Here is a 13,081-nt window from a genome sequence, read left to right on the forward strand (position 1 = left end):
TATTGTTTATTCATGGGTTTTGTTGTTTTAGTTCTGGACTCGTATGCATCATCCAAAACACTGCAATTCATACCATTACTGTAACTTTGCCGCTCTTGATAAACCTGATCTGCAGTAACATGTTTTATTAGGGTAAATCAATTGCTAATTGTTATTAGACTGCAATTAACAAACAAAATTTATTTATCTTTTTTTTTATTTTTTTTTTTTTTGCGTATCCTGTCGAGCCGCACTATGTAATAAATTCCCATTATGTAATAAAAGTTCAAAATGTAATAAGAATGTCACGACATCTTGTAATAGGTTAGGTTAGGTTAGTTTATTTCAGACACAGACATAATACAAAACATATGGGAAAATAAATAAATAAATAAATAAATAAATAAATAAAATAAAATAAAATAAAATAAAACTAAATAAAAATAAATTTATTATAATAATAATAATAATAATAATAATAATAATAATAATAATAATAATAATAATAATAATAATAATAATAATAAAGAATACACAAATAAAAAAATCAAACAATAGAAAAATAATAATAATAATGATAAACAATACACAAAAAATCAAATAATAGAAAAAAAAAATAAAGCCACATTATGTAATAAACTGACGCATTTTGTAATAAACTACCTCAGTGCATTATGTAGTAAATTTTTTCACATTATGTAGTAAGTTATTACAATTTGAGAAATGTTTTACAAAATGCACTTGACACATTGTTGAGCTGCATTATGTAATAAATTCCCATTATGTAATAAAAGTTCAAAATGTAATAAAAATGTCACGTCATCTTGTAATAGGTTAGTTTAGTTTATTTCAGACACAGACATAATACAAAACATATGGAACAAAAAAAAAACAAAAAAAAAAAACAATACTCAAATAAAAAAATCAAACAATAGAAAAATAATAATGATAAACAATACACAAAAAATCAAATAATAGAAAAAAAAAAATAAAGCCGCATTATGTAATAAACTGACACATTTTGTAATAAACTATCTCAATGCATTATGTAGTAAATTTTTTCACATTATGTAGTAAGTTGTTACAATTTGAGAAATTTATTACAAAATGCACCTGACACATTTTTATTTTCAGGAAAATGTAATGTGCTAAATTAATCTTTAAATTGTGTGGTTAAAGTTCTGATTACATTACCTGTAGCTCCTGTGACTAATTTCTTTTAAATTTCTCTGAAATTATATTAATTTGGATTGTTATTACATAATGAACCATGTTATTACATATTTTTTTTTTTTTTAAAGAAACAAAAACAACTCAAGCTTGATATGGAAAACTGTCAAACAGTGTCCATAAGGTGACATCGTTCATGCACATTTGTATATTTGATTGCTTATATGTTAATATTTTAATGTTTCTGCCAACAGAAAGTACATTGTGGCTATTATTTAATTTTATTTATTTATTTATTTATTTTTCACAATACAACTTGGCTAAATTATTTCAGTGTGTGTAGAGGTACTTTTTGAACATTTTGAGCACAATTTCAACAATATCATCAAAATAATGATAACCGTGATATGAAATTTTCATATCGTTATATCCCTAGTGTCCAATTGGATTATTGTGTGAGATACATATATGACAGTCAACCATTTGTAGTTTTAACCCATAAAGACCCGGTGGTCCCTCTGTGGCAGCCCCTAAATGAATTTTTCTCTCTATTTAACCTTTAAATGATTTATAACCATTTATTACAATATTATCCTCTGTATTTTGTGTTTTTTTCAGTGAAAATCAAGTCTTTTCCTATATTTAATTCACTGATCACGTAGATCTTCATTAAAGCTAAGATTAAAGTTAGGGTTATTATATCAAAAACAGAGAAGACTAAAGAAAAAGTGACTTTTTCAGCAAAAAATCTCAATAACTGAACATAAAAACAAGTGTCTCCATCCACTGTCATTGATCCAACTCCATGGGTTTTACTGGTGAATCAATGTTGTAGAAGATGACAGTGTTTCCATGTTCATTTCTTTTTGACACATAATTGTAGAAATGTGAAAACTTTTTATTTCAATATGCAGAAATGATATGTGAATAGAACTCGACAAAACTCAACATCTCTTCTTGTGATGCACTGCAAAAGGATTAACATGAACTAAACATGGAGAATCAGCGTTCAGCTTCTATGCTCCGTATATCTGGAACAAACTACCAGAAAATATCAGGTCTGCTGAGAGTCTGAGTTCTTTTAAGTCAAGGTTAAAGACTCACCTGTTCACTGCTGCCTTTGACTAAAAGGCTTTTGACTTTTTTAAATTTTATATTCTCTTTCGAAACTCTGCACTGCAACTCTAAATTTATTATGTGTGTGTTTTTATAGTTTGGGATTTTATGTGTTGTTTTCTTACTTGCTGTTTTTAATCACCTATTAGATGTTTCTTTTATAATGTTTTAAATGCGTTTCTTTTTCCCTTGTCGTTGTTTTTCAGTGTCCTGTGTGAAGCACCTTGAATTGCCTTGTTGCTGAAATGTGCTATACAAATAAACTTGCCTTGCCTAATGCGTTGTTTTTGTAATGTTTACCTACTAGGGTGGGTCACAGTGACACTAGTATTTAAAGGGTTAAGTGAAAACAAAGTAGTCATATGCATTGACATTACTGCATGTTGACATAGTGAATGTTGTATTGGAATCACTGTGGATTCAAAGCATCGACATGTTTTTTGTCCATGTTGACATCATGTTTAAGATCAACAGAGGAAAACATAGAAATCACCCTTCAAGTGGCATTTTTAGCGGAATAATCCCATAATATTTAAGAGATGTTCAATTACTTTGTGCTTTTTTTATATCACTGTTGAGCTGTGTATGATGCATTTAATTATTCATATCAAAATATTTAGTGCAAATGATGCTAGACTTGGGTGCTTGGCTTTGCATAAGACCGCAGCATATAAAAAAAGGGTGGTGGGGGGGGTAAAAATCTTTTGCAAATTCGTGCATTATTTATGTGCACATGACAGTAATCCAACTGCATGTTCAGTTACACAACATTCAGAATTTGTTCAGGACAACATTTACTGGCAAAACATTGCAACAGCCCAGTCTGGGTTACAGTCAGATTTGGTTTAGTTTAAGTTTAGTGCTGTTTTCTACCAAAAAAAAACAACAAAACAAAACAAAAAACACAATGCAAATGGTTGTTGATAATTTTTTAAGAAAACATGATACTTCACTATATGTCAAGTTTTACATCACACTGTATAATTTTCAGACTTTCTAGATATTTCTGACGTGACCTGACCAATAAATCCAATTACGTTTCCAAAACCACTTTACTCTAAGAAGTACTTATTAAACAAAGATTTCACTTTTTTCAAACTAAATTATTCACACTCCAATTAATATGCAAACATTAATGTATACCTCATCCTGGGTGGATGGTTTGTGACACGCTTCATCCTATATACGACAGAATTTATTATTCATGATATTAATTAGTACTTAGTGTGTGTGTGTGAGAGAGAGAGTGTGTGGGGGTGTTGGAGAGTTTCTACTTAAATTGCAAATGTGTTCATGCCTGGTATGTGGTATGTATGTAATTAGCTTGATTGCGCTCCCCCAGTGTATGTTTCTAATACATTTTTTATACACTTCTATTTCTCCGTACTCATTTTCTTTTGAATCTTGTTCTTTCATTCACAGAAGCAAGATGATGTTTACTTTTGTGCATTTCTATCAGCACGTTATGTATAATGCATGTATACTGTATATACCATATATATCAGTGTTTTTCAACCTTGGGGTCAGGACTCCACATGGGGTCGCCTGGAATTCAAATGGGGTCGCTTGAAATTTCTTGTAAATTGATAAAAATAGAAATAAAAAACTTACTAATTAAAAATATATGGTGAGTTGAGAGAGACGATCCCAATCCATAAAAGACATTGACAAACTGTGAAGCTGAAACTGAAGCACCGTGGTTCTGTTTATCTGTCAAATGTTCATTGTGGTCAGTTTCAGGTGCTGCAGCTCTTTCATTATTCATAGTTTGAGTTCTTGTTTGTTCAGTATTCATTGTCAGCCTTGTAAATCCAAGCTGGACTGACTGTACATATGTTGAGCCACATTATGTAATAAATTCCCATTATGTAATAAAAGTTCAAAATGTAATAAGAATGTCACGTCATCTTGTAATAGGTTAGGTTAGGTTATTTCAGACACAGACATAATACAAAACATATGGAACAATTAAAAAAAAAATAAATAAAAAATAAATCAAACAATAGAAAAAAAAAAAAAAAAAAAAAAAAAATAATAATAATAATAATAATAATAATAATAATAATAATGATGATAAACAATACACAAAAAATCAAATAATAGAAAAAAAAATAAAGCCGCATTATGTAATAAACTGGCGCATTTTGTAATAAACTACCTCAGTGCATTATGTAGTAAATTTTTTCGCATTATGTAGTAAGTTATTACAATTTGAGACATTTATTACAAAATGCACTTGACACATTGTTGAGCCGCATTATGTAATAAATTCCCATTATGTAATAAAAGTTCAGAATGTAATAAGAATGTCACGTCATCTTGTAATAGGTTAGGTTAGTTTATTTCAGACACAGACATAATACAAAACATATGGAACAAAAAAAAAAAAAAATCAAACAATAGAAAAATAATAATAATAATAATAATAATAATGATAAATAATACACAAAAAATCAAATAATAAAAAAAAATAAAGCCGCATTATGTAATAAACTGATGCATTTTATAATAAACTACCTCAGTGCATTATGTAGTAAATTTTTTCGCATTATGTAGTAAGTTATTACAATTTGAGACATTTATTACAAAATGCAGTTGACACATTTAGTCATTTAGACACGTGTTTGGCACTGATTAGTGTGTGTTTATCGGCAAAATACATTTTAGTTTCAAGTCAGCCACCAAAGGTGTGTTGAGCTGCATTCTGTAATAAATTCCCATTATGTAATAAAAGTTCAAAATGTAATAAGAATGTCACATCATCTTGTAATAAAGCCGCATTATGTAATAAACTGACGCATTTTGTAATAAACTATGTCAACGCATGATGTAGTAAATTTTTTCACATTATGTAGTAAGTTATTACAATTTGAGAAATTTATTACAAAATGCACTTGACACATTTTTATATATATAAAAAAAAATGTAATAACATGGTTCATTATGTAATAAATATCCAAATTAATATAATTTCAGAGCAATATGGAAGAAATTAGTCACAGGAGCTACAGGTAATGGAATCAGAACTTTAACCACACAGTTTAAAGATTAATTTAGCACATTACATTTTCCTGAAAATAAAAATGTGTCAAGTGCATTTTGTAATAAATTTCTCAAATTGTAATAACTTACTAAATAATGTGAAAAAATTTACTACATAATGCATTGAGGTAGTTTATTACAAAATGCGTCAGTTTATTACATAATGCGGCTTTATTACAAGATGACGTGACATTCTTATTACATTTGGAACTTTTATTACATAATAGGAATTTATTACATAATGCGGCTCAACAACATATCCTGACCAAGGAAATAAAAGTCTCACTTTGTGCAGTAATCTACACCTGGCTTTACTGCCTCCGTCCATAATAATATAAATTATATAGACTAAATGTCGTCGAAAATTAATGCTTATTTTGCAACATAGTATAGCAAACATTACATGATCAAAAACAAATTAACCCTTTCATGCTTCATGCATACTGGTCACTACAGTGGACAGCTATTCAACAGCTGTTCTCTTGTAAATTCATGGATTTTGTGGTTCTTTTTTTTTTTTTTTTTTTAAACACATATCTTTATTAAAGTTTTAATACACTACATATCTTTTCTGACATAAATCGGTAACATTATGTAGCTCTCTCCTGAGCATAAACGCCCAGAATCACAAGCCCTCCCCATAGTTTTCACACAATTTATCAGTAAATACATGTTTCTGCGCGTCAAAAATTAAACGTGTGGTGTCCAGCTGAGTGGACATTTTTGCAACTTCATAAAAAATAGGTTCATAAGATTTTTTTTTTCATTATTGTTTTTTTTTTTTAATGTATTTTTAAAAGTTTTAAAATATTTTTTATTTCGTTTATTTTTGTAATTTATTTTTCAGAAGAAAATTTTCAATCGCATTGTTTTTTTCATGCCTAAAGAGGAATAAAAACACTCAGGAAAAAAATTTTGATGAAGGTTCTCATAATTCGTGCATGAAAGGGTTAATTTTAGCCAAAAAAAAAAAGAAAAAAAAAAAAAAGTCTCTGGTTTGAATGTCTGGTGTTGACAGAAATTTGTGATGTTAAAATGGGGTCATGGGCCAAAAAAAGTTCAGGAACCACTAGTCGCTTTTCCATTGGACATCTGCGCAAAACTTTACCGATATTTACTAAATGTTGAAAAAACAGTTTATACTTCTTCCTACTCCTTTTCGACCATGCAAAATTCAGACTTGTATGTGCTTGGAGATAGATTCTGTCCATTTGAATTTTTATTTTGTTTTTATTGTTTTTTAGGTTTTTTGCATGTTCGAAAAAAAAAAAATTAATTAAATCAATCAAGTCAACATAAGTGCGTAATATCGGTTTTTCCATTAAATCGCAAATGTGATGATTTGTTTATTTATTAATGCAAGATGACGCAAGAAGTCATTCCATAAACATGGCGACAAATGTAAATATGGTGTTGATTGTGCAGATATATTCATTATTATTATATATTACCCCTCTATCTCGTACTAAATTAAAAAATGACTGGGTTTCCTGGTGTGTCCACACATACCAACACATTTCTTCTTCTTTGCTTTTGTTGTAACATCCATCAACATCGTTTTTTTTAACTGACCTGACACTAGTTGCGAAAAAAGGACTTTCCGTTGCAGTTTTGCGTGATATACCAATTTGTGCTACGTTTGAAAAACCACATCTTGCCAGTGCACAAACTTTTAATCGAAAAATGAGACTTTTGACGAAATTGTCGTTTTGCAATTAGGTAAATTTTTATGCGCAAGTTCTGTTTGCGCAATTTGAGGGTCAATGGAAAAGCGACTACAGACCATCTCTCATAATGAGCTGAAACAGGAGTAAAAATCTGATTCATCGAAAAACTGTCATCAATTCTCAATGAGGAATGGGAATGTGATTTAACATTTATATTTACATTTACGCATTTGGCAGATGTTTTTTCCAAAGCAACTTACGGGGGAAAACCAAAATAAAAGAATAGATTAAAGATATAAAACAGCTGTACAATTAAAAACAGTGTTGTACAGAAGAATAAAAAAGCAAAATGATAGACTAAAAAACAAGAATGGATTAAAAAGACATAAAAACAGGTCTTTCCATTGCAGTTTTGCGTGATATACCATTTGCGCTACACCCGAAAAACCACCTCTTGCCAATGCACACATTTTTCACTGAAAAATGAGACTTTTGGTGAAATTGTCGTTTTTTTCCATTAGGTAAATTTTTATGCGCAAGTTATATTTGTGCAATTTGAGGGTCAATGGAAAAGCGACTACAGACCGTCCGTCTCTCATAAGGCCTAAAAAATGAGCTGAAACAGAAGTAAAAATCTGATTCATCGAAAAACTGTCATCAATTCCCAAGGAGAAATGGGAATGGGATTGAAAATTTATATTAAGATTTATGTATTTGGCAGATGCTTTTTTCCAAAGCAACTTACGGGGGAAAACCAAAATAAAAGAATAGATTAAAGATATAAAACAGCTGTACAATTAAAAACAGTGTTGTACAGAAGAATAAAAACCAAAATGATAGACGAGAATACAAGAATAGATTAAAAAGACATAAAAACAGGTGTTTCCATTGCAGTTTTGCGTGATTTATAAATGGTATATTCGCGCTACACCCAAAAAAACCATCTCTTGCCAACGCACAAATTTTTTCACTGAAAAATGAGACTTTTGGCGAAATTGTCGTTTTTTCCATTGGGTAAATTTTTATGCGCAAGTTATATTTGTGCAATTTGAGGGTCAATGGAAAAGCGACTACAGACCGTTCATCTCTCATAAGGCCTAAAAAATGAGCTGAAACAGGAGTAAAAATCTGATTCATCGAAAAACTGTCATCAATTCCCAATGAGGAATGGGAATGCGATTTAACATTTATATTTACATTTATGCATTTGGCAGATGCTTTTTTTCCAAAGCAACTTACGAGGGAAAACCAAAATAAAAGAATAGATTAAAGATATAAAACAGCTGTACAATTAAAAACAGTGTTGTACAGAAGAATAAAAAAGCAAAATGATAGACTAAAAAACAAGAATGGATTAAAAAGACATAAAAACAGGTCTTTCCATTGCAGTTTTGCGTGATATACCATTTGCGCTACACCTGAAAAACCACCTCTTGCCAATGCACACATTTTTCACTGAAAAATGAGACTTTTAGCGAAATTGTCGTTTTTTCCATTAGGTAAATTTTTATGCGCAAGTTATATTTGTGCAATTTGAGGGTCAATGAAAAAGCAACTACAGGCATATATAGATAGAGAGAGGGAAAGAGAGAGAGAGATGCTTAACCCTTTCATGCATGAATTATGAGAAACTTAATCAAAATTTTTTCCTGAGTGTTTTTATTCTTCTTCAGGCATGAATAAAACAATGCGATTGAAAATTTTCTTCTGAAAAATAAATTTAAAAAAAAAATAAAATAAAATAAAAATAATTTAATGAACTGGCGACTTGTCTAGGGTGTACCCCACCTTCGCCCCTATGTAGCTGGGATATGCTCCAAGCGACCCCCGTGACCCTAGTGAGGATAAAGTGGGTTCAGAAAATGAATGAATGAATAATTTAAAAAATGTAAAAAAAAAAAATAAAAAAAAATAAAAAAAAAAAAACATGAAAAAATAATAAAATTAAAAAAAAAAAAATTCTTACGAACATATTTTTCATGAAGTTGCAAAAATGTCCACTCAGCTGGACACCACACGTTTAATTTTTGATGCACAGAAACATGAATTTAGTGAAACTAATTTTGTGAAACTATGGGGAGGGCTTTGTGATTCTGGGGGTTTATGCTCAGAAGAGATCTACATAATGTTACCAATTCATGTCAGAAAAGATATGTAGTGTCTTAAAACTTTAATAAAGATATGTGTGGAAAAAAAAACACACAACAAAATCGATGAATATAGAAGAGAAAAGCTGTAGAATAGCTGTCCACTGTAGTGACCAGTATGCATGAAAGGGTTAAACATGTGTGTGTGTAGTTGTGCATATGTTATTATGTTAATACACTCCTGGCTCTTCTTCATGTATTCTGTGCTGTTGCTGCTGTCCCCATAAATCATTAGACAGAGAAGTGGATATTGATATTTAATGGTCATTTCGTCTCTGTTGGCTTGAACTACTGTCTGTTTATCGGCTGCATTATCCTTCATTTGTGTTTGTCCTACCTGTTTATCAGTGAGGGCGTATAAGTACTGATGATCTGGACTGAAGAGCAGATCTCTGAGGATCGGGCTGCCGTCGCTCACCGCCACGTTCTCATACAGCAAAGCAGGCTGGGTAATGGAGTTCACCAAGATCTGAGGAGAAGACGAAAGACCACAGTGAAGTTAGGAATACAGTCCAGAGCGTCCACTGAGCACAGTTCACAGGAGTTCAGTTCAATTTGTTTCACTTGGTTCACTGTTTAAATTCCACAGACAAGTTCACAAACAAATTATGTTCTACAACAGGGGTGTCAAACATGCGGCCAAAACCGGCCCGCCAAAGGGTCCAATCCGGCCTTCGGGGATGAATTAGTGAAATACAAAAATTCCACTGAATATATTAACAATCAAGGATGTCAAAAATAAATTTAGTTCAATTCCATCTAAAGTGGTCAGACCAGTACAATACTATCATAATAAAGTATAAATAATAAAAACTACATATTTTTCTCTTTGTTTTAGTGTAAAAAAAAAAAAGTGAAATGACACAAAAATGTTAACATTTACAGACTAGCCTTTTACAAAAAAAAAGTGAAAAACCTAAACAAATATGAACAACCTTGAAATGTCTTAAGAGATTTAAGAGTAATTTTACCAATATTCTATCTGTTATGAAATGTTTTGTGCGTTTGTAGATCCACTGTGATCTGTGTGTTGTAATGAACATGTAAAAATGAGAAGCTGAGGCCAAATAATGGCATAAATTGTTAAAATTGCACTTTCTTTCTTAATAAATTCCATTTTGGTCATGGTTCATGTTTTTCTATTTTTTTTTTTTTTTTTTAAGATATTTTGTAGATGTAGAAATTTTGATAATATACTCTTACTTTTTTCACTCTAAAACATAGAAATTAGACATACAGATTTTAAAACTGATATTATTTCTGTATTATTATGTTATTATTTTAATGATCCGGCCCACTGCAGGTCATATTGGGATTTATGTGGCCTCTGAATTAACATGAGTTCGACACCCCTGTTCTATAACCAAAAGTATTTATACACATTTACTGGAAAAAGTAGAAGAATGACGAAAAAAATCACCACTGTCACCTTTTTCTTATTTATTCTCTCCATAGAAAACCACCTGTTTTACAAACTTTACTACAGTTTAATCCTGAAACACCTCTGATAAAACACCAAAGCAAAGCACTGACATGTCAACACCTCATTAAGTCTATAACAAGATTATTATAATAATTCATACATACACATTATATGGGCTCATATATGAAAAAAAAAACAAAAAACACAACAACTGTAGACTAAGGCTGATTCAACCACAAAAAATGAGCTGAGAAAGAAGCTAAAATGCTAACATCAGTGCTAACAGTAACAGAGCAATGTTTTTCACACTGAAAATAGTCATTTAAAAACACTTCTGTTAACCCTAACACTAAAGCTGTAAAGTTTAATATATAAGAAAGATAATTGTTTTGGAGTCTGTTTTTTTTTTTTTAACCTTATGTTGCTTAATTTCCAAGCTAACTATAGCTTGTGTTCCACACTGTTCCTGCTGTAGAACCCCATCAAAGGATTTCTATGGAAAAAACAACCTGTGTATGTATACATGTGTATAAGAACTGTGTGCATGTATGTGTGTGTGTGTATGTGTGTGAGGGTGTGTGTGTGCGTGTGTGTGTGTGTGTGTGTGTGTGTGTGTGTGTGTGTGGGGGGTGGGGGGGGGGGGGGGGGGTCTCTGCAGCTGCCTTTTGAAGTTGTTGGTTGTTTTCTTTATTTATTTCTTTTTTTTTTGATAGATAGATAGATAGATAGATAGATAGATAGATAGATAGATAGATAGATAGATAGATAGATAGATAGATAGATAGATAGATAGATAGATAGATAGATAGATAGATAGATAGATAGATAGATAGATAGATAGATTCACAGCCACACTATGAGATAAATGCACTTAGCTAACATCAGATCACCAGCACAAAACACACTTCATATAAACATCAACACACAAGCTTACAAACTGAACCTTAAAATTACGCAAAATACTATTTATGTACCTTTATTTTGGAGGTGTTCACATGACTATATTTACATTCACGTCTTGCAAAAGTAGTCTATTTCTGTTATATTTACAGGAGCCATTGCAGGTTAGGTTTAAAACATTACCATCAGCTTAAATCCAGTTATTAACATGACAGATGTTATTCCCACCACTGCGACTTGGTTTGGATTTATGTTAAAATCAAAAGATACAACTTGAGGATGGTGTTATAGTGGATGACGGTTTGTCTTTTGTTACTTCTCACCAGTCTTAAGTCAAAATGACAGAGTTCTGAGGGTCACTCCCACCGGACCAGATAATATTTTTTTTCTCTTTCTCTCTGAACCTCCTTCTCTGGATCTTTCTCTTTCTAATTTCCTAACCTCCATCTGCTCATCCATCACCTGACAAACAGTCTGCTCACTCTAAAACTTTTGTTTTCCTGTGTCGACTCGCTCGCTGCCATCTCTCTCTCTCTCTTTTTTTTTTCTTCATCGTCTCTACAGCCTCTGTGGATATTATCTGCCAAATCGCTACCAGAGTTTCCTTAATCTCTCTCTGAACAGAAGGTTCATTAAAAGACAGATGTCATGGCTGTATGTGCTTTTGTTGTTTAAGAGGAGTAGGCAGCTTTGGTTAAAAGTCAAGTGCTTTGACAAATCAGCTTCAAGGTGCTCAGTGGGAGTCTAAAACCTTCGCATTTCCACTTTAAAGACACAACTTGGTGTTTTCACCTCTATGTTTAAGACCGGAATACAAGAAATGAGAGCAAGAAAACTAAAAACAGGATGGCTATGAGCTGCAGCTATCGATTACACTGGTCTACAATTTTTTTTTTAATAAATGATTTGCTTCAGAGATTAACCCTTTCATGCATGAATTATGAGAATCTTATAGTTGAGTTTTGTTTTTTTGGTTTTTTTGAGTGTTTTTATTCCTCCTTAGCCATGAAAAAACCAATGAGCTTGAGGGTTTTTTTCATAGATTTACAAAAATGTCTACTCAGCTACACCATGAATTTTATTCTTGAAGCAAAGAAACATGTATTTAAAACCTAATATGATAAAGTGATATGAAAACAGTGAAATGAAACCATGTTTAATGCAGCTGATCTAATGTTTTCTCACATTTTAACATATTCTAATACTAGTTATTACTCACTTCATGGAGATAATATGCAAAAAATAACAATTAACAATTGATTTCCACTCAAGAACCAATCAACAACAGCAAAGTTACAGTAATGGTATGAATTGCAGTTTATGAGATGATGCATAAGCGTCCACTGTATTGGCTGATATGGAACTAAAACAAGTAAACCCATGAATATACAAGAGAACAGCTGTAGAATAGCTGTCCACTAAAGTGACCACTATGCATGAAAGGGTTAAATGTGCTAAATGTTACATATTTTAATAAGATTAATTGGAAAATAAATGACAAAAGTGCCAGTTTGCTGATGTTTTCAAGGTATATGATTAAGTGTTATTACACATATATATTAGTTTATGTACATTTATATAACAGTTTTATAAATCTTCCACTAAATAGAACCTCTAAAGTGAATGTATTCTAATGT

The 13,081-nt window shown here is 31.2% G+C and overlaps 1 protein-coding gene across 1 annotated transcript in view; it reads right to left on the reverse strand.

The window, feature by feature from the left end:
* LOC115422428 (plexin-A1-like) overlaps positions 1–13,081 on the reverse strand; it is an 837,453-nt gene that overhangs the window by 408,168 nt on the left and 416,204 nt on the right. Inside the window, 1 exon segment of the mRNA XM_030138774.1 lies at positions 9,459–9,590. Coding sequence (XP_029994634.1) covers positions 9,459–9,590 — 132 coding nt within the window.

Source organism: Sphaeramia orbicularis, chromosome 7 (assembly GCF_902148855.1).
Source record: "Sphaeramia orbicularis chromosome 7, fSphaOr1.1, whole genome shotgun sequence".
Taxonomy (NCBI): Eukaryota; Metazoa; Chordata; class Actinopteri; order Kurtiformes; family Apogonidae; genus Sphaeramia; species Sphaeramia orbicularis.